Source organism: Myiozetetes cayanensis, unplaced genomic scaffold (assembly GCF_022539395.1).
Source record: "Myiozetetes cayanensis isolate MyiCay16 unplaced genomic scaffold, myiCay2020 scf7, whole genome shotgun sequence".
Lineage (NCBI taxonomy): Eukaryota > Metazoa > Chordata > Aves > Passeriformes > Tyrannidae > Myiozetetes > Myiozetetes cayanensis.
Window position 1 is genome coordinate 45,916,536 of NW_026087964.1, and position 23,383 is coordinate 45,939,918.

The 23,383-nt window shown below is 41.9% G+C and overlaps 2 protein-coding genes across 2 annotated transcripts in view; both read right to left on the reverse strand.

The window, feature by feature from the left end:
- Window positions 1-1,109, reverse strand: part of NPNT (nephronectin) — a 50,328-nt gene extending 49,219 nt beyond the window's left edge. Inside the window, exon 1 of the mRNA XM_050338465.1 lies at window positions 993-1,109. Within this exon, the coding sequence (XP_050194422.1) occupies window positions 993-1,063 (71 nt within the window). The 5' untranslated portion in view covers window positions 1,064-1,109. The remainder of the gene's footprint in view (window positions 1-992) is intronic.
- Window positions 1,110-20,238: 19,129 nt separating this feature from the next.
- The window catches only part of GSTCD (glutathione S-transferase C-terminal domain containing), a 60,575-nt gene continuing 57,430 nt past the window's right edge, over window positions 20,239-23,383 (reverse strand). Inside the window, 1 exon segment of the mRNA XM_050338020.1 lies at window positions 20,239-22,119. Within this exon segment, the coding sequence (XP_050193977.1) occupies window positions 21,983-22,119 (137 nt within the window). The 3' untranslated portion in view covers window positions 20,239-21,982.

Here is a 23,383-nt window from a genome sequence, read left to right on the forward strand (position 1 = left end):
ACAGAGTTTTTAATATGGAATAAACACCATCATAACGTTTCGGCATTTCGGTTTATTTCACAATATACAGCCAAATTTTCCGACTGATATGGCCAAATTTTCTCACTGGAGCGTTATGGGGAAAAATCAAAACAAAAGCTTCCTGGACAGTTAAGTGTTCGGAATCAAATACAAAGAAAGAGCTGTAGTCTTCCCTCGTCCCAAGGAAACGATATCACTGCTTCAAGCAGTTCTAAAATATTGACACGAATCAGTAATGTTTCTTAACGACAAGCTGAAACCCCGTGGGCGCTGCACTTGAACAAATCCTAAGAAAGAAATCCATGGAGAGGGAGGGGTCGCTCCGGCCGATTCCCACGCACACGGCGGTGTCCGCTCCCCGCAGCGCCGCCGATCGCGACACCTGTCACGACACGGTGAGGCCCGGCGGGCACGCGCGCCCCGAACTTCGTGTTAAAACTTGTGTCGCGATCTTCGCCGTCGTCTGCCGCAAGCGCCTCCCGGCGTCAATAAGCTAATTTTACCTTTACAGGACGCGAAGCGCTCTGTTTTTCAATTCGTGCAGGCAGGACGCGGCCCTGCCGGCGCAATAAACTTTTTTTACACCGAAGCCAGAGTTTAGGCTGCCGAGCAACGCGCGGCACTCGCCGAGGACGGGGGGCCGAGAGAGCCCGTCCTGGGGAGCCCCGGGAGCGGCACCATCGGCATCGCATCTCCATCGCGGCCGTGCCCCGGGCACCTCTTCCCGGCCGTGGGGGGACGGGAGAGCCGGGACACTTCCAGCCGAGGGCTCCGGGGGGGGCTGGTGCCAGGCAGGACCCCGAGGGCCATCACAGCGCCCGCCGTCGAACCCCCCCCGCGCCCGCCCGGGAAGGAGCCCGGAGTCCCTCCGCTCTCCCCGCGGGGGCTCCGACCTGGCCGAGGAAACACCGGCTTCTCTCCCTGCCCAGCCGGTCCCGGCCGCCGCCCGCCCCGGCTCGCCCCGCGCCTACCTTCTGTCAAACTCGCCGGCCGCCCCCAGGGAGAGGCAGGACGCCAGGAGCAGCCTCAGGGAGAGCTCCATGGCCCGGCGGGCGGCTCCGCTGGCCGCCCAGGCGGCCCCGGGGCGGGCGGCGGTGGCCGGGGCGCTCCCGCTGCCGGGCGGGCGGGGGTACGGCTGCCGCCCACGCCGGTGAGCTGCCACGGCTCCGGGGCGGCGGCAGCTCCGCGCTCCCCCTCTCCTCTCCTCTCCCTGCCCGCCCGCCTGCCTGGCTGCCGGGCGGAGGAGGCGCCGCACGGGGAGCGGCAGCGCCGCCCGCCCCCGGCAGAGGCGCCCGCGGCCGGGCCGCCCTCCCGCCGAGGGGCACCTGGAGACACCTGGGGCAGGAGGCAGCGGGAAGGAGCCCCCGCGAGGCAAAAAATCCGCACTCTGAGGGCGCTAGGGGTGGGCTTTGTTATTATACTCTTTTCTGGCTTGAACTTCCTGAAGTAGGGCGGCTACGCCCTCCTCTTTGCAAGCGAAGTCCCCATCTGAAGTCAAGAGCGTTGAGATTTGGTCGTCTTCTAACCAGCCAAACCTTCCTCAGAACAAAGCTTTTGGAAAGAATTACAAGGTGTATGTGGGGGGTTTTCTGGCTCAAACACTCCTATTACACAGCTGTCAGGTGTTGGCATGGGCAACATTAGGTGTGCCAGCCCCTGTCCAGAAGAAAAAGTGACAAGTTTAAAAACTAAGCACATAGTGTGTAAAGACATCCTCGCACCACTACCAACAGCAACGACTGCATCTGTACTCTACATTAACATGTTAAAATATAGACTTTATTTTTGTTTGGTTTCTATGAACTACCGGTCTCGGGACTTACCAAGGCACATTTTTAATAACAGCCTGTCACCAATTTAGGGTCAGAGCTGCTCTGAGATCCCAGATTATAGACAGATAGGGTCAACAACTTGAACTGTGTTGCAGAATTGGTTTTGATTTGTGCCTAAATCAAGGCTTAAGCTCACCAGCTGTTCCTACAAGAGTCTGGCAGTAGCTTAGAAGCAGAAAACAAAGATCTTCTCTGGATTGGGTTGTAGCATAATGCCAAACCCCTGAGGAAGCATTTGGATGCCAAACGCAGCTTAAAGCTTCAGATTTGAGCTGGTCATTCTGCACAGAACATTCTCCACCTTCAGAACACTTCAGAGATGATTCAAGCAACACTGTGCAAAGGTAACCACTTTTTGCACAAAATACTAATTGTGCCAATAAGCTTTCAAAAGTTACACCCTCCCCAGAGTGGTTTTACCACTTTCTACTCACATATGACCAGAAAGCCCCCTTCAATGCTCCTTCCCCTCTTTTTGTCATCTTTTCATGACCATATGATCCTATGCTAAGCTTTCTGTCCACAGCCTCAACCCGGAACTTTTCAGACACAGAGAAAAAAAAACAACTGTAAAAGCTACAAGGTGATGATTCTGCAAGGTGCTTAATACCTATTCTCAGATAACAAGCAAGCAGCAAACCCCCTTAGAGGACTCAGACAGATATAAAAACTGCGCTGAGGACCAAACCTGGTTCCCTTCATTCACATGAGAAGCTGATAGTCAAACAGTGAAGGCAACAACACAGTGCCATTTGGGAAAGACAGGAGAGCATCTGGGTCACATTAGATCCTTGTTGAAATATAGAGCTGATTTCCAGCTCTTGACTGATCACTCTTTTTTCACTTGTTTGTGTGATGTGGTAAAACAGACCATACATAATGAAATCACTGTCGAGATTTAATGGGCAAAAGGGGAGGAATCATATTGGTGATAACCACAAGGATTTCTTTCTGGTCACAGCGTCTGCCTGCATTTCTCCAACTTGTAGAAAAAAAGTGTCCACAAATTACACCACAGCCAAGTTCAGGGTGAGTGCCAAAAGCAACATCACTGTGAATTAAGGTCTAGGGCAACGTGACACTTTACCTCTGATGTCCATATCGTAAAGTCAATTCTTTTCATGCAGTGCTGCATAAATGGTACTTACATACACAGAACTTTAAAGCACACACTACCCCTTTAATGCATGTACACTCACAAATAACAGCAAGATCACTTAATCTCTCCAGACTGCACTATTTAAGATTTCCTCAGCAGTCTGTTTGGCAGTCCTGTATGTTAATACTAATGTGCTGCTCAGATGTGGTGCCTACTGCAATTAAGGTTGTCTGCTCTTGGTTAACTTTTGCTGCCTCTACAATTTGTTTTGGAACATAAGCCTGAAAAAAACAGTTAACCACTCACTGAAAGATCATGCACTGCATTTCCATACCCATCAGTGGGACTGAACATCCAGTCATTTATGAATTCATTTGCTTCGGCAATGCTTTATCAATTCTAATGGAGTTTTCTTAGCAGGGCAGTTTCTCATATCCATGACAGTAGAAGGATTACTAAGTGAGCTGTCAGAGAACCAAATCTCTTGACAAGTTAGAAGTGTATAAAGTTGTGTGGGTGTACACCAAGGTACTATACAGAAGATGGAGAAGTTGTTGGCAGCATTACTAGGAGCACTTTCGTGCCTTGTGTTTAGTGAAGCAGGATGAAAGTCTGGAAAAACGTTGAAGCAATAGGGTGGTCTGTCCTGATGTTCAGCAAGACTTATCTCACAACAGTATAAGTCCACAAACTGTGCATCAAATGCTCAGATGGATGAGCAGAACAAGTGCCCATGAAAGTTTTTTCAAAGGTACTGATAAGACACTTGATTGAGCACAACATGATAGTCAGAGTTTTAGCTGCAAATCAGTAGCAATGAAACAGAAACACAGAGGAAGGTAGTATTTTGTACAGCAATGCTGCTACTCTTGTGCGTAAAAAAATGTCAAAACTCTTGGAAAGGTAAATTTTTACTGAAAAGGTGTTCATTTTATGCAAGCATAGTGATCCTTCCTGCTTATTTTACTCTTCTTCATTTCCCAGTAAAGATCTTTACATACTTTGTACCAAAGAAGCCACACTATCAGCCACAATCCTTGTCTCACTTTCAGTCTCATGGATATATTGAGCTCAGGTTAAGACCCTTCTATGCATATCAAGACCTAAATTTGTAAAGATATGCTGTGTTAAGAACAGAGGAAGAGTCTAGAATACTTGCAGCTGAAACTACTTGCAGCTGACCACGCCATTAGCAAGCCCATTAGGTTCTGAATTATCTATAATTTCCCAGGGGGTGATGTCAGAGGTATATATTCTATTGCTGTTATTCTACACCATAAGTGATACAGGCACTTGTGGCTGCACACAAAACCGAATTTTGGTGATAAGGTGGCAGAGGGTGAAGAAATGACAGTTCTAATGAAGTGAAGCTTACCTATTGTTTTCCCAAATGACACAAACCTTTCTTGTATGCATAAGATCTGCTCCTCTTGAAAAACACTACTTACTTTTACTTCACATGGGGTAGACTGTGCCCAGCGGTCTCAAGTGTTTCAAGCTTCAGCTGCAGGGCTAAGTACAGGTTTTTAAAAGCTCTTTGTTGCTATAACCATTCCCAAGAGAGAAAACCAACAGAACAAAAGCAGTTTCTGGAATACTCCCCTGGGTAGGCAGTATTAAAAAAACAAGACCTGAAAAGATACAAGTGGCAGATATATTAGGCTGACAGATACTGGTAAATACAGTAGATGATAGAATATTGTAGATATGACAGAAATCACACAGAAACAACTTTAAAATTTATCTTCATTGTTTCAGGCAGCTGTGAATCGGACAAACACACAGAAGACATTGTTTTCAGGATATTCTACTGCCAAGTAACTTTTCTTTGAGGGAGGCATTAAATGAGTAATTTCTTTCAAATCCACTTTTCTCCTTGTTGTCCTAAAACACAATATGAATATTAATAAATTAAGTCCTCTATTCAGCAGAATCAGGCAATGCTCATTTACATAAACAGAAATTAAGGAACAGAAAATTACTTTTCCACAAATCAAATAATCTGTCATCAAACTAGGAACAGATCTGTTTTCCAATTTCATACTTAAACCACAAATCCATCCTTCCTCCCTTCTAAGTATTTCATCCTCATTGAGGCTAAGAAAGTTAACCACAAATCCCACACTACTTCAAGTCACTAAATCACACTATGACATGTGTAGAAAACACTTGATTTGTAGTTAATGGCAAGCATGATCATAGTCTGCATTTGTGCTGCTCAAGTAACATGTATACTTCCTGCAAAATGGAACAGAAGAAAAGAATCCAAGTCCAAATTATCTATGAGACTTTCAATGTCATTACTTTTTCTCTGGGGTTATGCAATTCTGTTTTTCAACCAGTTTTATATGTGGTATATTTATAAGTAGTATTTATAAGGTAAATATCATCTCTGTCATATGCTAGGTAAAAATCTCTATCAATCTCATGCTAATAAGAAAACTATGAGGCATCAAGAAAACACAGCAATCCAATCAGCCAAATCAATCTTGGTACTTACTTATTAAATGTTCTTAAAAGGGTAAAAAAGTCATCAAACCTGTCAGACACTGTAGTATCTATCCCATTACCTTCCAAACAGATAAACCCTGTGCTTTGGATACTAGTTCAAAGGATTCCAAATGCTTTTCCTGCATCAGGTCTTCCAAATTAATTTGCTTTTCCTAATAAGTTTTTTTCACGCATACTTGATCCCTTTTAAAAACTATGAGTGGTATTTGTTTTGAAGTTTACTGCATCTCCTTACAGTTTAGAGGAATTATTTTCCCCCATAAATAAACAATAATTTACCTTTCAAAGCCCACTAGAATTTCAAATTCCCTTCTGCCTATGTATTTTAAGAAGATTTCTAACTATCCATGTTATTAATCTTTGTATGCAAGGTATTTTGCACAGAGGATCAGAATGATAATCCCCAAAATTTAACATTACCTTGTTCATTAGGGAGTCAGTCTATTTCACCTCACTTAGTCTTTGTAAGGTCCTACTGTTCCAATACTACACCAGGAACATGCCCAGATAGCTCTTGATTAGCTCCAAGGATAGAAACTCTTCAATATCTCTGGGCAACCCATACCAGTAGTCAGTCACCCTCACAGCAAAAAAGTGTTTCCTCACGTTCAGGTGGAATCTTCTGTTGGACACAACTGACAAATGCCTGGCTCCATCTGTTTTAAAACTTCCTTTCTGATATCTGTCCACATTGCTGAAATTCCCCAAATCCTTCTCTTCTCAAGGCTAAGCAGTCTCATTTCTCTCAGCCTTTCCTCCTTCTCTCCAAGGAGAGATGCCCTTGTCCTTTAAGCACCATAGTGACCCTTTGCTCGACTCCTCTCCAGTGACTTTGCATCTTTCTTGTATATGGGAGGCCAGAGCTGGACCCAGCACTCCAGGTGCGGCCTTAGAAGTGTTGAGTAGAGGGGAAGGATCACCTCCCTAGACCTGCTGGCAGCAATCCCCCTAATGCAGCCCGGGACACTGTTGCAGTATTGCCTTTGCAGCGAGGGCACACTACTGGCTCATGTTCAACTTAGGGTCAACCAGGACCCCCAGGCTCTTTTCTGCAAAGCTGTTTTCCGGACAGGTAGCTGTCAACACTCAGTGCATGGGCTTGTTCCTCTGCAGGAGCAGAACTTTGCACTTTCCTTTACTAAACCTCATGTGGTCCTTGTCCGCCCATTGCTCCAGCCTGTTAAGGTCCCTTTGGATGGCAGCACGACCCTCTGGCTTGTCAGCCACTCTCCCAGTTTGGTCCTATCAGCAAACTTGATGAGGGCACACTGTGCCCCATTACCCAGTTCATCAATGAAGATGGTAAACAGATCATGACCCAGAACTGACCTCTGAGAAACTAGCAATTTATACCAAAAAAGTATTCCTATGTTTTAAGTCAAAACAAACAAATAAACAAACAAAAAATCTCTCACAGAAATATAGCATAGTAATAGTTACATAAAGCATGCGACTGGTGTGATGATAAGTACACAGATACCTGCTTGGGAGTCTTTTAATGCCTTTCAGCATTACAAATTTTGTTTGTGGTTTTCATTAGGTAGGATTTGAGAGACAAAGTTGTGCATGAACTTCACGTCTTCAGAATACACTGTGAGAGACATGAGGATACAAAAGGTTTAAGATGGATTTAAGTGCTCAATATGAAAGGAAATTAAGCAGTTCCGGGGTTATCTACAGGTTTTGGTAGACAGTTACTGATTCTTCTATATTCTGCTAAAACAGTGAAGTAGCATTCAATTTTACTTCGTATTATGTTCCTTTTGAAGCTATATATTCAAACCCAATAAGTACAACTAACACTTTTGAAGACTTTTATGTGGTTTATGGATATCTTTTGAGATGAGACAATAACTATTGTGCTTTTTTTAAAATGTAACTCAAGACATTCCTGAAGTGTTGGAATAAATCACAGTTCTCCTGAACTGTGATTTTCATAAGGCAGAGAAATACAACAGTTCTAGACTGAGAGCACCAGACTAGAAGCTTTCTCCATCAGTAATGAAGAAACTCTGCTGGAGGCAAAGTGAGAAAATTTCAAAAATAGAAAAAAAAAGTGGTAATGACTAGGATGAAAGGAGAGGGGAAACCTAAAGAAGAGACTGCAGCAAATCTATTGACAATTTCAAAAACTGGTTTTCAGACGATACCAAAATGTTCTAAGACAAATTAAAAGCAGTGCTGTAAAGCTCTACAGAATTCACAGGTAACAGACTTAATGACAGAATTAATGAACAGTTCTATGACAGAAGATGGAACTAGGGCAAATCAATAAAAGTTGATTTGTGTCACATTTCAGGAAGCACATTTTATTCCTATCTTTTTAGTTTTAACACATAAACAGCCATAAGAATGGCTTGGGTTGAAAGGGACCTTAAAGATCATCTAGTTTCAACCCTCTCTGACCACGAGCATGGAGACCTTTCACTAAATCAAGTTGCTTAGAGCCCTGTCCAACCTGATCTTGGACACTTCCATGGATGAGGCATCCACAACTTATATGGGCAACTTGTTCCAGTGCCTCACCATCCCGACAGTAAAGAATTTCCTCCTAATATATAATCTAAACTTTTTTTCAGTTTGAAGCCATATCCCCTTGTCCTGTCTCTACATGCCCTTGTGAAAAGTCATTCTCCAGCTTTCCTCTAGGTCTACTTTAGGCACTGGAAGGCTGCTGTAAGATCTCCCTGGAGCCTACTCTTCTCCAGGCTGAAGAACCCCAACCCTCTCAGCCTGTCCTCAGACAAGAGGTGCTCCAGCCCTCTGATCATCTTTGTGGCTCACAAGAGCCAAGTAGAGGGGCAGAATCCTCTCCCTCATCCTGCTGGCCCCTCTCCTTTTGATGCAGCCCAGGATATAGTTGGCTTTCTGGGCTGCAAGTGCACAGTGATGAGGTGTGGAGCTTTTCATACATCAACAGGTAGAAATCCTTATCCTCAGGGCTGCTTTCAATCCACTCTTATCCTAGCGAGAATGCGTACTCAGGATTGCTCTGACCCAGTTGCACTTGGCCATGTTGAACTCCAGGAGGTTTGCACAGGCAACCTCTCAGGCCTGTCAAGGTCCCTCTGGATGACATCCCTTCCCTCCAGCATATTGACTGCATCACACAGCTTGGTGTCATTAGAAAATTGTCTGAGGATGCACTAAAATCCCACTGTCCATGACACCAACAAAGTTGTTAAACAGTGCTGGTCCCAATACTGACCCCCGAGGGACACCACTTTTCACCGCTCTCCACTTGGCGTCGAGCTGTTGACCACAACCCTTTGAGTGCAGCCGTGCAGCCAATTCCTTTTCCACCAAGCTGTCTATCCATCTAATCCTTGTCTGTCCAGTTTAGAGACAAGGATATCATGTGGGAGAGTGTCAAATGCTTTGTACAAGTCTAGGTAGCTGATGTCAGTTGCTCTTCCCTCAGCAACCAACCATGACTGAGAACTATGCTTGTTCTCTAGGGGAACTATTAGAGTTGAAAAGGTAGACAGGAAAGTGCCTGTAAAAAAAGACCTACATTCTTCCAGGAACCATAGCCTGAACCACTCTAAAATATTTTGCAATAGTCTGAATAGTGTTAAACTGAAAAACTGTCAGCTCTCAAAGGCAGAACAAAACTATCCAGATAAATGAAGTGTAATTTTACCTTTAAGTACAGTTGAAGAATGCAAGCTGCCCATCAGAAAATTAGACTGTCAAGCTTGCAATAGTACTCAGTTTCTACTTAGGCTAAAATGAAAGGCAATGATCACCTAAGAAAAAAGGAATACCTTTTAAGCATGTTAAATGAGGAAGCAATCAAAAGAAATCCACTTAAAGGGTCAGGTTTGTTTGTACTGTAAATGACACTGAAGATGCTAATCTCTGGCTCTTGCCTCCCAGATTACTATTTTGGGATTCAAACAAGCAGCATTTGAATCCAAACCTAGTTATCCTAAACTTTTAGTTAATTTAGTTTATGAATCTTTCCTCCAACATCAGTAGCATTACTGAAATGAATAAAAAGTTAGATATGCTCACTTTTAGAGCAACTCTACCCATTGTATGCAACCCCAAGGAACACTGTATCAGTGTGCACTAGGGACATCTTTCACTAAGCAGACAGGTCATAGAAATTTCTATAAATTACTCCCATATCTCAAAACCCAACTGATTTTCTCACTCCTCATACAGTGACAGCACAACAGGGTCTGGAGTATTGATTAGAATTAAATTAGCACCTCCTGGCATTTACTGCTTTTAGCAATTTCTTCCTATTTGGCTCCATGGGTGTCAAATTCAGCTTTGGTTTTCCTGGTTCAAACCAGCAAATTACCCAATAAAGGTATTTTCTACTCTTTGTCAATATATGGAAGGTGCATACACCCAATTAGGAGAGTCAAACGGCACTTAAAGAAATCTGCTGTAGGAAATGAGTCTAGCAGATTTGATCACCCAGGCAATAAAATGCTACTGTTTGAAAGCACAGCTTGAGAGCAATAGCTAAAATCTTCATCTTACTGCCTTCTGCACTGAGTTGACTCTTCTCTGCAGCGGTAGGTATTTAGTAAGTCCTAGCAATTTTCACAGAATCACAAAATACGCTGAGTTGGAGGGGACCCATAAGGATCAAGTCCAACTCTTAGCCTTGCACAGGACCCTCCCCAAGAGTTATACCATGTGCCCAAGAGCATCATCCAAACACTTCTTGAACTCTGTCAGGCTTGGTGCTGTGACCACTTCCCTGGGGAGCCTGTTCCAGTGCCCAGCCACCCTCTGGGTGAAGAAACTCTTCCTAATATCCAACCTAAACCTCTCCTGACACAGCTTCAGGCCATTCCCTCGGGTCCCATCACTGGTCATCAAAGAGAACAGATCAGTGCCTGCCCCTCCTCTTCCTCTCACAAGGAGGTTGTAGACTGCAGTGAGGTCTCCCTCAGTCTCCTCTTCTCCAGGTTGAACAGACCAATTGATCTCAGCCGCTCCTCATATGGCTTCTCCCCAAGGCCCTTCATCATCTTCGTTGTCCTCCACTGGACACTCTCTAACAGCTTTCTTACATTGTGGTGCCCAAAACTACACACAATATTCAAGGTGAGGCCGCATCAGTGCAGAGCAGAGCAGGACAATCCCCTCCCTCGACCAGCTGGTGATGCTTTGCCTGATGCTCCCCAGGACACGCTTGGCCCTCCTGGTTGCCAGGGCACTGCTGACTCAGATTCAACTTGTAATTGACCAGGATCCCCAGGTCCCTTTCCATGGCACTGTTTTCCAGCATCTCCTTCCCCAGTCTGTATGAACATTCAGAGTTGTCCCATCCCAGGTGCAGAATCCAGCACTCTCCCTTGTTGAACTTCATATGGTTGCTGATTGCCCAGTCCTCTAATTTGTTGAGGTCTCCCTGTAGGGCCTTGCTGCCTTTGAGGGAGTCAACAGCTCCTCCCACTTTTGTATCATCTGCAAACTTGCTTAGTATCCCTTGCAGTCCTGCATCCAAGTCATTTGTGAAGATGCTGAAGAGCACAGGGCTTAAGATGGAGCCAATTGCTCACCCACCACATGATGTGTTTATCCAGCTGTGTGCTGGACATTTTATCTAGAAGAATCCTGTGAGAGACAGGATCAAAACCTTTACTGAAATCCAAAAGAATTACATCAACTGGCTTCCCTTGATCAGCAAGGTGGGTCACCTTGTCATAGAAGGAAATCAGGTTTCATGAGCAGGATATTCCTCTCATGAAGTTGTGCTGGCTGTGACCAGTGACTGCATTGTCTTTCAGGTGTTTTTCATTATTTCCCAGAATAACCTTCTCCATAACTTTAGCAGGCACTGAAGTGAGATTCACAAGCCTGTAGTTTCCAGGGTCCTTCTTCTTGCCCTTCTTGAAAATTGAGACAACATTTGCCATTTTCCAGTCAGCTGGGACATCTCTGGATTCCCAAGACCACTCAAAAATCATCAAGAGAAGTTTTGTGGTGACATCAGCCAGCTTTCTGAGTTTTCTTAGGTGGATTCTGTCAGGCCCCATAGATTTGTAGGGACCCAGCTGGAGCAGCAGTTCCAACAGAATTTCAGAATTGACTGGGAGTTGATCATTCTCACAGTCATGGTCCTCCAGCTTAGGGCATGGAGACCCCCTTGGTCTATGATCTGTGCTGAAGAAAGAGGCAAAGAAAGCATTAAATACCTTGGCTTTATCCCTGTCCCTGTTTGTGAGATGACCATCCTCATCCTGTAATGGGTCAATAGTATTTCTATACTGCCTATTGCCATTAATGTATTTGAAAAAACTCTTTCTATTGTCCCCCACATTTCTGGCAGCTTCAGCTCCAGCTGAGCTTTGGCTGCACGAATTTTTTCCCTACAGTGGTAAGCAGCATCTCTGTATTCTTCCCATGTCACTTGACGTTGCTTCCACTGGGCATACACCTTCCTTTATTTGCCTTATTTCCAAGAGAAGATTCCTGTTCAGTGCATTTTGTGCATATGTGTGCCTAGATTTTCATGGTTAACAGGCAAACTTCAGAGAGACATTAACATTCTTAAGAATGTCTTACATTCATAAGACAAATTTTAAAGCTATATTCTATAGTTATCTCCACATAGAACAGCAAATTCTGTATAAGGCTGGTAGAAATGGTGCTGTGTTATCCTCAGAATTTGAATGCTCCCACATCTTTTAAGCAAGGTTAAGTGCTAACATCAAATTAATTAGATTATTTATGTCTGTGGGGTAGGCAGTGTACATGTCAATGGCATTTATTCTTCCAACAGTAGCTTTTGTGTATACCAATAGTACACAGATACCCTGCAAATGCAAACTCACCAAGAACTAAAAACAACTGCAGTTACAAATTCTCTCAGTAAGGATTATTCAGCTGGAACATGTTTCACTTCAGAGGGCTATTTGGTATTTACTACAGAGCACATAAAAGTGATCCAATTGTAGTAAAGATTCATAAACCAACCAAAGGTTTCAAATTACATAATTGCTTAAAATCCCTTTAAAAAGGATTTTATTTTCCAGAATCCTACTTTGAACATGAAATGTTATTCCAACAGGGATGAGGTATCTATTTATAACCAAATGTTTCTGTGTAGTGGTCAAATGCAAAAAAAAGAGGAATTGAGTGTTTATTTTAGTCTTGATTTTCTTCCAATACCTTGTGTAATTTGTCCTGAAATTCTAATTATATCCCTCTATATAAACACTGCAAATACGAAAACTGAAAGACTATTTGGTACAGCTTTTTTCCTCCTTTTTTCCAAAGTAAAGAGATGCCTGTGGTCAAATTACTTAATGAAATGAATTCAGTGTGTCAGTGATCATTCCAACGAAGAAAACATGTCCATTTACAGTATTGTTTAACTATTTCTATGTTGGTGACCACATTAAATGGGTATTTGAATGGAAACATGCCAGATGAATAGAAACTACCTTCATGGGTGCCAAACATTGGCTATTTCTACAAAATTAGCTAAAGGTTTGCAAAATTACACACACCTATTATAAGTGCTGGCCTCTTAGGCAACTCAGAAGTCTATTGCTGATGTGATTTTAAGAAAGCAATGCCAGTAAAATACACCAGGAGTTATTACCAGCCCATTATGTCATCATCAAAGCTTATGTTGAACCACAGAAATATATATTCATTATAGTTCAGGAACTGTAGCACAGCAGGAGTCTAAAAATGGGTATCTATTCATGAAAGAAATCTACACTTTATGCTGAAAAGTAATGTTACCTGGACAAAACCCATAATAACCAGAAGCTGTGCAATTCAGCAGCCTTTTTGTAGCTGCAGAATAAAATTGAATAAAAGTTAATTTTAGGAAGTCAGCCACTGCAGACCTCAATTAAAGGAAGGTGCTTGGGATTTGCAGTAGTGAATCAGAACTTTTGATTCTTCTGGTTGCCAACAGTGGGCCGAACTGAAGGCCTCTGAGAAAGGAGCCACAAAGTTTTTAATGAATAGCAGTTGACTGAAAATTCTTGGCCTAAGTTCTAAACCATGAGGCTTCTATCCCTCACGGTCCTTCCCTATCATCCATTTTAATTATGCATAACTTCATTGTCCTTATTTAAAAACCTCTCTATTTAAAATCCTGATTTAAAACCTGGCTCAGTGGTACTTTGCCATAGGAAATTCCACTGGCTAAACACAGATGCCACAAAGAAACATGCACGTTATAAATACAATCACTTGGCTTTGAGTTTGCAAACTTATTGGCACCCCCAGAGTGCTACACAAAGATGGTTATGGTATCCCAGACCACCACTTTTGCATTTTCTTTTCAAAATAGTAAGGATTCTTTGTAAAAAATCACCTACATGATTTTCTTCAGCTGATGCTTGTGTTTTAGTATGTATTTTTATATAGACTGAATGCAACCAAATTTGAGATCAGCTTGTCACAAAAAAAACCCCACAGAAAATCCCAAAGCAGCTCTTACCTCTATCAATTCAAACAGCCACAGATAACTCAGAAATGGTCCACAGTCCAGGAAATACCAGATTTAAAACCTTTCTACAAACATACGGCAAGGTAGGGAAACAAAATTGCTAGAGGGAGAGAGGTCCACAGCTAGGGTATGTCAAATACCCATCCTCCATTCAACTCACACTTCCCTCTCCATATTTATGTCTCACTGCTCCTCTCCATCCATATGCCTGCACCATAAGTACCCCAGCCCTCTTGAAAATATCAGATTAAAACACCTGATCAGTGGAGTAGCTACTGTGTGTGGGGTTCTTACTTTTTTTTTTTTTTTTTTAACCAAGTAAGTTAACAGTTACACTGTAGACTTGTTCATGTTTATTTCAGAGATCAGAAAACTTACCTGTTTCCTCCATGTTTAAGATTCCTACAGCCACAGCCTGTTTCCCCCACTTGGATGCAGTTCTCCAACTCAGAGAAGAGCAACCAGGCTGGTGAAGGGACTTGAGCGCAAGTCCTATGAGGAGAGGCTGAGGGAGCTGGGGTTGGTTAGTCTGGAGAAGAGGAGGCTCAGGGGTGACCTCATCACTCTCTACAACTACCTGAGAGAAGGTTGTAGCCAGGTGGGTGTCTGTCTCTTCTCCCAGGCAACCAGCACCAGGACAAGAGGGCACGGACTTAAGCTGTGCCAGGGGAGGTTTAGGCTGGATATTAGAAAGAAGTTCTTTATAGAGAGAGTGATCAGGCATTGGAATGGCCTGCCCAGGGAGGTGGTGGATTCACTGCCCTGGAGGTTTTTAAGACGAGGCTGGATGTGGCACTGAGTGCCATGATCTAGTAACGACAGTGAGGTTGGATCAAGAGTTGGACTTGATGATCTCAGAGGTCTCTTCCAACCCAGTTAATTCTATGATTCTATGATTCATACAAATCCATAGGAGTAGATAGGACCCATCTGAGGGTACTGGGAGAGTTGGCTGGCGTCATGAGACTGCTGTTTACTGTCTGTGAAAGATTGTGAAGCCTGGAGAGGTTCTCCAGTCATTTCAGCACGAAGGACAACACAGGGAACTACATGGAGGTCACTCTTCCTAGGTCTCTTGGAAATGCTCTAACCCAATACATCTATGATTTCCATCTAACTCTGCAGCCTCCTTAAGAAATGGACATCACCTCCCCACATAAGCTCCTAGAACTACAAAACTTTTCTATCCTTCTTACCTGCATCACCATTTTGAGAGAGTTTGGCCTATCCACCCCTAATAATTCCAAAATATTACATTTCTAACTGGAGTCATGCCAAGGCCTTTGAGATGTTACTGCTTGCAAGTGAACAAAATTACAGAAATTCACTGAAAAGATCCTTATTTAAAGTCTCTGAAGTCTTGACATTTTCAGATGTTCAACTATTCCTCTGCCAGAATTTCACAAAAGGGTTAGGAGTTTTGCTCTGCTCTTGGGGACAGCACCTCCCTATCAAGGCCCTACTCTGCTATGAAAGGTGAGACAACCAAAAAAGTCAAATTAAAATTCCATTTGCCTTCTAGCCAGTCTGCCACTGGGCCTGCATTCAGAGAGATCAGCTGGGGCTCCTGAGAGAGGCAGCGATCCTGTCTTAGTGCTGACGGATGCAGGGATGCTCCTCAGCCCCTGGTCCCAGGGGTGTTCTCAGGTGTGGGGAGGATGGTGAAAATTTATCTAACACTGTGGATAGTGTAAGGATATTTTCAGCTCATGCTCTACATGAGGAGGATCATTTCTTACAAAAATTTGTGTTATGACAACTCTTGCTTTTATGGCAACATGTTGAGAGTTTAAGAATGTGTGAGGATGACTTTCCCATTTTCCTGAACCCTGTGTCTGGGAACTGGAAGCAAAGGTTTCAGTCGTTGTACTTGCATACTTAATTTTCATATTCAGTGCTTTGAAACTGGTACAAGGTACTTAATTATTCATTTATTAAATATGAATTACTTTAGCATCTTAGCATTTCTATATCAAGCCTTACATCTCCTTTACGATTTTTCTAATCTAAACTTCTGCCCTTTGGACCCAACATTTTTGGAAAGCAAAAGCGTTTAAGCTGAGATAAACACAAGTGGATTTACTGGAGTATGAAATATCCCACATGTTTAAACAGGGAGCCTGTGCACTCACACTCCAGGTACAGAGAGATTCGCTGAGCACACTCGGCCTCACTTCTGTTTTGGGGCAGAACTGGACGGCTTTTAGCAGCAATGTCTCCTCAGGGGTAAGGGAAGAGGAAACACTGAAGAAAAGGAGGGGCACCTTTTAGTAAGTCAAACATTTGAAGGCTATTGGGCTTGATCTCTTTCATTGCTGCTAGACAATCGCAGCAGGGGGCTGAGAGACCCTTATGGTAAGGCCCAACACTTCTTAATCAAACCTGCTTTTGAAAATATTCATCACTCAGTTGTGGGAGGGAGAGAAATCTCCTGCCCATTCTCTGCACACCCCAGGGAAGCTGTAAAGGCTACATACCTGTTTTATCTCCTCCCATGTGGGCCAGTTTTGAAGCAAGGTGCAAGACCTCTGAAACAACCACTGCCTTTCAATCTCAGGAAGGAAGAAGTTTATTAACTTCCAAAAAGAAAAGGTTAATTATAAGAGATGCTGATTTTGAGCTGTGGGTAGACAAACAACTGGACTCCACGAGGTGGCAGAAATCCAGTGACCAGCCCAGCCCTTCAGCCCCATCACCATGGCCGTGGTTTCCCACAGGGCTCCTGCCCACGGGCAAGTTGGTTTCTCTACCATAGGGACCCACCAAGCAAAAGAGATCCTGTGTTTTCCTCATGGGCTGGCAGGGATGTGTGGCTGGTTATCCATGGCGGGTGTGAGACACCCAGCTCCCCACACAGCTTAGCACAGGAACAGGGTTGCACTCCCCAAAGCAACCCTGCAGACCAGTCCCTCTAAATCCACCATGGGGAAATGTCCCTCTACAGGTACACGGAAATAGGAAAGGACTACCAAAAGGATTACCCAAAGGAGCCCCAAAAAGATGTCATGATTGACAAATAATAATTTGTACTAGAGGACTGCATGTCACTTCATGTGTCAATATGTGCCTTTGCTGACTACAGCAATGGCTGTGACTTCAGAATATGTTTCCCAAAATCTTCATAAGGAAGTGCTGGTGGATGGTCTATTAGAGAAATACATATTAAGGCTGTTCAGAGTAAGCAAAAACATTTCTGACCTCCCCTGATGGTAGGCAGTAGTGGGTGGCTTGTTCTGCAGAACTGAAACCCAAGTAGGTTTCTTTCTGCTGGGGCTGCTTTGCACCTTTCTTAATGGCACCAAGTGCTTCTCTTGGCAAAGGATGGAGGCTTTGCATCATCTTCCATCCTTCAAAAACCTGGATATGCGTGGGCCTCCTCCAGTTGCCCAGGCTTGGCTGCCAGCTGAGGAGCAGGAAGGCTTAGCACTGGAAGGAGGGGTTTGCTGGGGCTCTGGGTGGTATTTCAGTACATCTCAGTCCCTGGTCCTTGGCACAGGATGATGATGGGTCTCACTGAGTAACTACGGCCTGTTAGGGGAAAACTGTTACTGAAAATTGTTATTGCCGTGTTCCTTCGCTTTTGAGAGGTGCTGCTTCCAGCTGCTCCCTCAGGCAGTCTTAATACTTAAGAGTCTGTGTTTTCTAAGTGAAAATGGGTAACATTATTCCCACATTATCAAGGGGAAAAAATGAAAGTGAAAGTGCCTTACTTTCCCAAGGGATGACACATGCCTGTGGGGACAGGGACAGCAGCTCACAAAGGCTCACGCAGGCTCACTCCAGTTCTGCTCTGCAGGTTTAATGTCCAGGAAAATACATTTCAGGCCTGAAAAACTGCAAGTGAAACAGAAACCAAGGGAAGTTGCAACTTCTGATCAGCTTTTTAGAGGCTAATATTTGCATAATGTTAACTCCTCTCTTTTTATTTTTCTAACTGACCTAAGTGGTTTATTGTTAAAACTATCCTCAATACCCTTACCTATTTTAAAAATACAGGCATTTTCTTAAATTCACTTTGAGGAGAACACTGCAGAGCAGGGTATTTCATTCAATTTTTCATTAAATAAAAGCTATAAGCAAGGAGGAAATTATTTTGGTTTCAGTTTTACTGTTTGTATAGAATCTTAATATATTAGTGTAGAAAATTTTATTTTTTTTAATGATAATTGTAATAAGATGAAACTTGCTAAGCATAAGCTACTGAACTGAAACCATGACAGCCAGGTAGTTTAAGTGCAAGTCTGAGCATGGAAAATTTAGAGGTTGTCTTTATTTTATTGGAGGCATGCAAGTAATACTAGACATACATAGAGAGGTAAATGTATGATACCTAGTTTTTCCTTTTGTTAGAAAAGAATGGTAATAAAATCACAGGAACTTAGACTGAGATTGTACATCATGAATTTGTTATGACAAGAAAATGCTCCCAGGCAAAACCACTGAAAGTAGTACCTGGCTTAAAGGAAAATGTGTTTCTCTTTGTGCTGACAACTAAGCACTAAGACTGAAACCAGCGTCAACTGTTCAGTTACTTTTTGCTAATCAATACTTGTCTAGCTCAATACTTTTTTCAAATTATATCTATATTCATTGAAGGGTAAATTACTAACGCTAAATTAAAATCTTACAGAAAATAGCCACAGCTGGTGTTTAGCCAAACTAACGTCTATTTAAACCCTTTAAAGCTCAAATAAAGGGTTTTTAAATTGGTTTTTTTCAATAAGAATACCTGGCACATCACGTCACCTAGGAAATACAGCTACTTAAAACATTTCTATTTATTGCATCCACCAGGTAGCTAAAAGTCAGGCAATAATGAGGAACAGAAAACATCAGTCTAAAATTTATGGCCATCCTGTGAATAAATCATTTTGTATATGTCTTTCTAAGAATGATCACTGAGTAATTTTGACAACTTGTAATTTATCTACTAGGAATGTCCCTTGTTTATTACTACCCCTGCCTAAATATGGTAACAGGACTAAGAAAGCAGATAATTAACACACTAAAGACAAAAATGAAAAACCAAAAATCAAGACACATCTACACACAAGATGACTCACTTTAACAGACAGAGAAGCTCAGTTCAGTTTGGTCATCTGTTTCCCGTTAAAAGCTTACTTTTTCCAGCTTTACAGGCTACAAGGGTAACATAGAAACTGTCAAAATGACTGAACATTATGACTGTGCTAGGACAACATTTTGTTCATCCAAGAGCTGATCCCAGTGGGGCCAGACACAAAACAAACACAAATAATATTTAGGGATGCACCTTGGACAGCAAACTAGCTTCTTGTATAACAAGCTGCTAGAAGAACAACAGCAGTTCACTCACCAGGACCACACTGTCTAGTCACCTTGTTTGGGGAATTCTAGGCTCTATTAATTTCTTACCATTTATGTATACAGAAACACAGAGCAAAGTAACATAGCTAAAAATTAACAGAATTGCATTCGCATCTCTAGAGGAAAGTACACGGCAGAGAGTAGCAATTTTATCTGTGGTAAATTAGGTATTATCAGTCATTGCAATTATCTTCTGCTTTTTCGTGCTTTTTTTTCATCTGCTCCTCTTCAGTTTTCAATAAATATAATTTCATCTCAAGTATCATTCTTTACTATTCATAATAATATAGCTCAATCCTTAGACATGAGAAAGATTCTGTTCTGAGAAGAAACCAGAGCCCATTGATGCCAATAGCAACAAGGTTGCAAAGCAGTATTACAACTGGAATGCAGTCTCACTAATCCTGTAAACCATCAAGATGACAGACACTGTGAGATGCCATCAAAATATTCCCAATCTCTAGGGGAGAAAAAAAAAAAAAAGTCACAAACTCACTTTCTATAGCTTGGCTCATCCAAGAAAAATGGGATGTCATGACGCATATAAACATAGCTCTACTTTTTCTCCCTTGTTTCTATAAACCTTTTCCTCCTGTGAAGCCTATTTCTATGTGGGGTAGCAGATATAAAATAATTTATTCAAGTTACAAACAAGGAACACCTGTGGGAAATTGTCATCAACATGAAAACAGGTACTTTAAAAAAATGGGGAAAAAAATCCACCATATGAAACAAAGATTGGTATTCAGATTCTTGTGACTAATTATTTTTCTTGACCACCCAAAGCCTCTAATAACCTCTTAGACTATTTGTTCAAATAAGGCTCCTTTTCCTACTCTAAGAAATACTGAAATTTTTATCCTTTATTCAGTAGCACACATGCTCCCTGTGGCACATCCCCCACCCCTTCTTTTCAGGGAGATCAAAAAACTATTATAGACTATTGATACAGGTATTGTAGAAACTGTGAAGCACGTAACAGCACAGACTTTTGCTCTACTGAAAGTCATTTATTATTGCATAACAGCAGACCATGCCAAATATTCAACATCACCATAATTAAAACATTTATGTTGCTACCCATTGCCTGGAGCAGAGCAGTATGAAAGTCCTTACTGTAAACAGCATCAAAGTTTCCAACAGGTATCTCACCTTAGTGAGTTCTTCCTTCAGCACAAAAAGGTCATGAAGAGACATTTCCTCACTCCAGAAAAGTAATTTAACATGTTCAGATTGACACACCACTACCTTAGAAAGTGAATTCTGTTTAGGCAAGTATGAGAGAAAACCCTGGAAATAATTGGTATCACCATGTATTTTATACCTGCCATTTACACCATTGCCATACCAACCTCCAGTTACTCCTATAACTATAAAAAGTTGCAGAAAAAGTATTCCACCATTATCTACTGAAGAACTCGGGCTAAAGGTAGTAATTTACTCCCACTTGCTCACCTTTGTGCTCCTAAATAAGTGGGCAGCATCCTTCAGTTTTTCACATGAAAAAAACCCAAAGCATTTAGATCTTTTAGATATCTAAATATCTATGAAGAATATAATATTTGAGGAACCTTTTTTTCCTCTAATACCTGTTGTTTGTAATTCAGCTTGCCACATGCACTGAAGCTATGTTCACAGTTTTCAAACTTACAATTATTTAAATTAAAACATGGCAGAATTCATAAATGTGTAAAACACTTAAACATGCAGCAAAAATTTCATTAGGAGCTATTTTCCATTGTGTTAGTGTCAACAGATGATTTTAAGTTAGGGTAGAAAACTGAACACAGAAGGTTTATTTTCACTTTAGAGTAACATGACTGTGACTGGTCTTTTCAAATGATTCCACAATTGTAACTTTGACCAGATTTTAAACTGAACATAAAATCAGTGAAGAGGGAGTATATAGACATATGAACTGTTCTTAAAAATTTCTTCTGACAGCAGAGTTTCTTACAAACAGGAGGCAATACACTTCAACTAGCAAAGGTGACAATGAAGTGTGCATTTGCTGACATCATCACCAGCTCCCACTATCTGGTCAATGGATAACTAGGGGCTTGATTTCTTTAAACACAATTTCAAATACCTTCTAACAGAATCCTTGTGTAATACTTAATACTTAAATCTTGTTAAAAAATGACTGGCACGTTTGAATACATTTTTAATAAACAGAATGAGGCCCAAAGTAATCTGATGAACTTTTATTAAAAAATAATCTTCCTACAGTAGTATGAAATTTTTTATCAAAGTCAAGCCACCACCTGTTCCATATCCTCCTTCCTTAACACCGTAAATCTGATCTTTTCTGTTCCTCTAGTCATCAGCACTGCTGGCTGACAACTGCTCTATCTATAAACCCAAATGCAGTTTTGACCACGAACGCAATTTTCAAGCAGCCAAGAAACAGCTTTACTGAAAAGGAAACCACCTCCCCTTCAACGAGACCAACTTTTTTCTAAACCTTTACAGATGGATATAATTCCACGCACAGTCATTAGATCCAGAAACTTCTCAGAAGAGAACCAAAAGTTGCCTAATGACACATCGCAAGTTGATTTGTGATGCTCTGCGTGCAGTTTGCTTTTTCAGACTTTTTGGGCTGCTTCCTTTTCCGAGCGCAATGCGTTCAAGATGCGTGATGTCTGGTTCCCAGCTTTGCTTCTATCTGCTGGATGTCATTATGCACGGAAGATTTATGTTCGATTTCAAATCGAATGCAAGTTTCACACTCTAAGTAGGGGTGCCCACAAACATATTGTTCTTTGGAGAACAACTCTCTGGCTCCATAGATATTACTTGGACAGAGTAGTTCTGTTCTTCTGCAGCCCATGCCCGATCCAGATCCACAAGCCCCATACATTGTTTTCCTAAAAGGAGAGCAAGGGAGAGCATGGAAACTCAGAATGTAGAAACATTATCAGAAACGTGCACTTCAATATTCAATGTTAGGAAAACACATCAGTAAGCCATCTAAAAATAAGTTCCACACCTACTTTGAAAAACTATCTTAATCTGTTTCACTTCAAATAGACACTCGTTAATAGTTCCAAATCACATCTGTGACTCGTAACCCTCATTTAGCAAAGACCTTGAGAAGATTAGCTCCTTATATACGGAAAAAGCTTAAAAACAGTTGTGCCTTTTTCAAAACATACAGAAAAATCCATACTTTAATGTAAAGGTCATAGGAGGGAGAAAAAAGCCTACTTTACCCCTTAGCTCTCTGAATTGCCAAATTTCTACTCCCTTTGTAACCATAACTGTTTTCCTCCTATACTTTCACCTAAAATCTGAAAATCTCTGATTATTGAACTTCAGCAAAAGACTACAATACAAAAAAATTATCCAGTCTAATTGATTTGAGGCATATTAATGTAACTACTTGTAACCAAAAATACTACATTGGTAATGCAAAATAAGCATATCTCAGATTTACCTGCAGAAAAAACCAGGAAGGATAAATCAAGGGAGTTTTTCAGCTTAGACATTTGTCTTTACTTATTTACTCATTATAAATTGATTATTATGTTCTGAAATACCGAATTGACTTGTCAGATTGTATTTCAGCAGTTTGAAACTCTATTGCAAGAAAGATTTAATACTTCCCTGAAATGTTTTATAACTAATAGTCATACAGTCTCAAGTTCTGAACAGGGCACAATCCTCCTTTGGTCTCAAAGCCAATGATCCTAACTCTTCCTGCTCCTGAGAAAACTGTATAATTAAATATATTTGGAGTCTGAGACAAAGGGAAGACACAGGAGCACACCATGTTTACCATCAGGATACAAGTCGGGCATATTCCTCTGTAGTTCCTCTGAAACTACTTACCTCTTCCCTGAATGTAATACACAGCTTTTGTGCCTGTACCATTATAAACCCAGTTATGTACCCTGGTTAGGTGCCTGTAGAAGTTTTGGTAGGCGGCAGAAGCGCTCCTCAGAATCCTTGTATTTCAGAACAGCTGGTGCACATCACAGTTTGACACAGTACTCAGTCCAAGTCTATTCTGTCTTTCCACAGTGAGCCGATGGCCAGAACTATCTTCTCCTTCTCAGCTGAATTCCTTCGTTACAAAATAACGTCACTACTTTGAATTCACCAACATTATGACATTTGGACTCTGTTCTG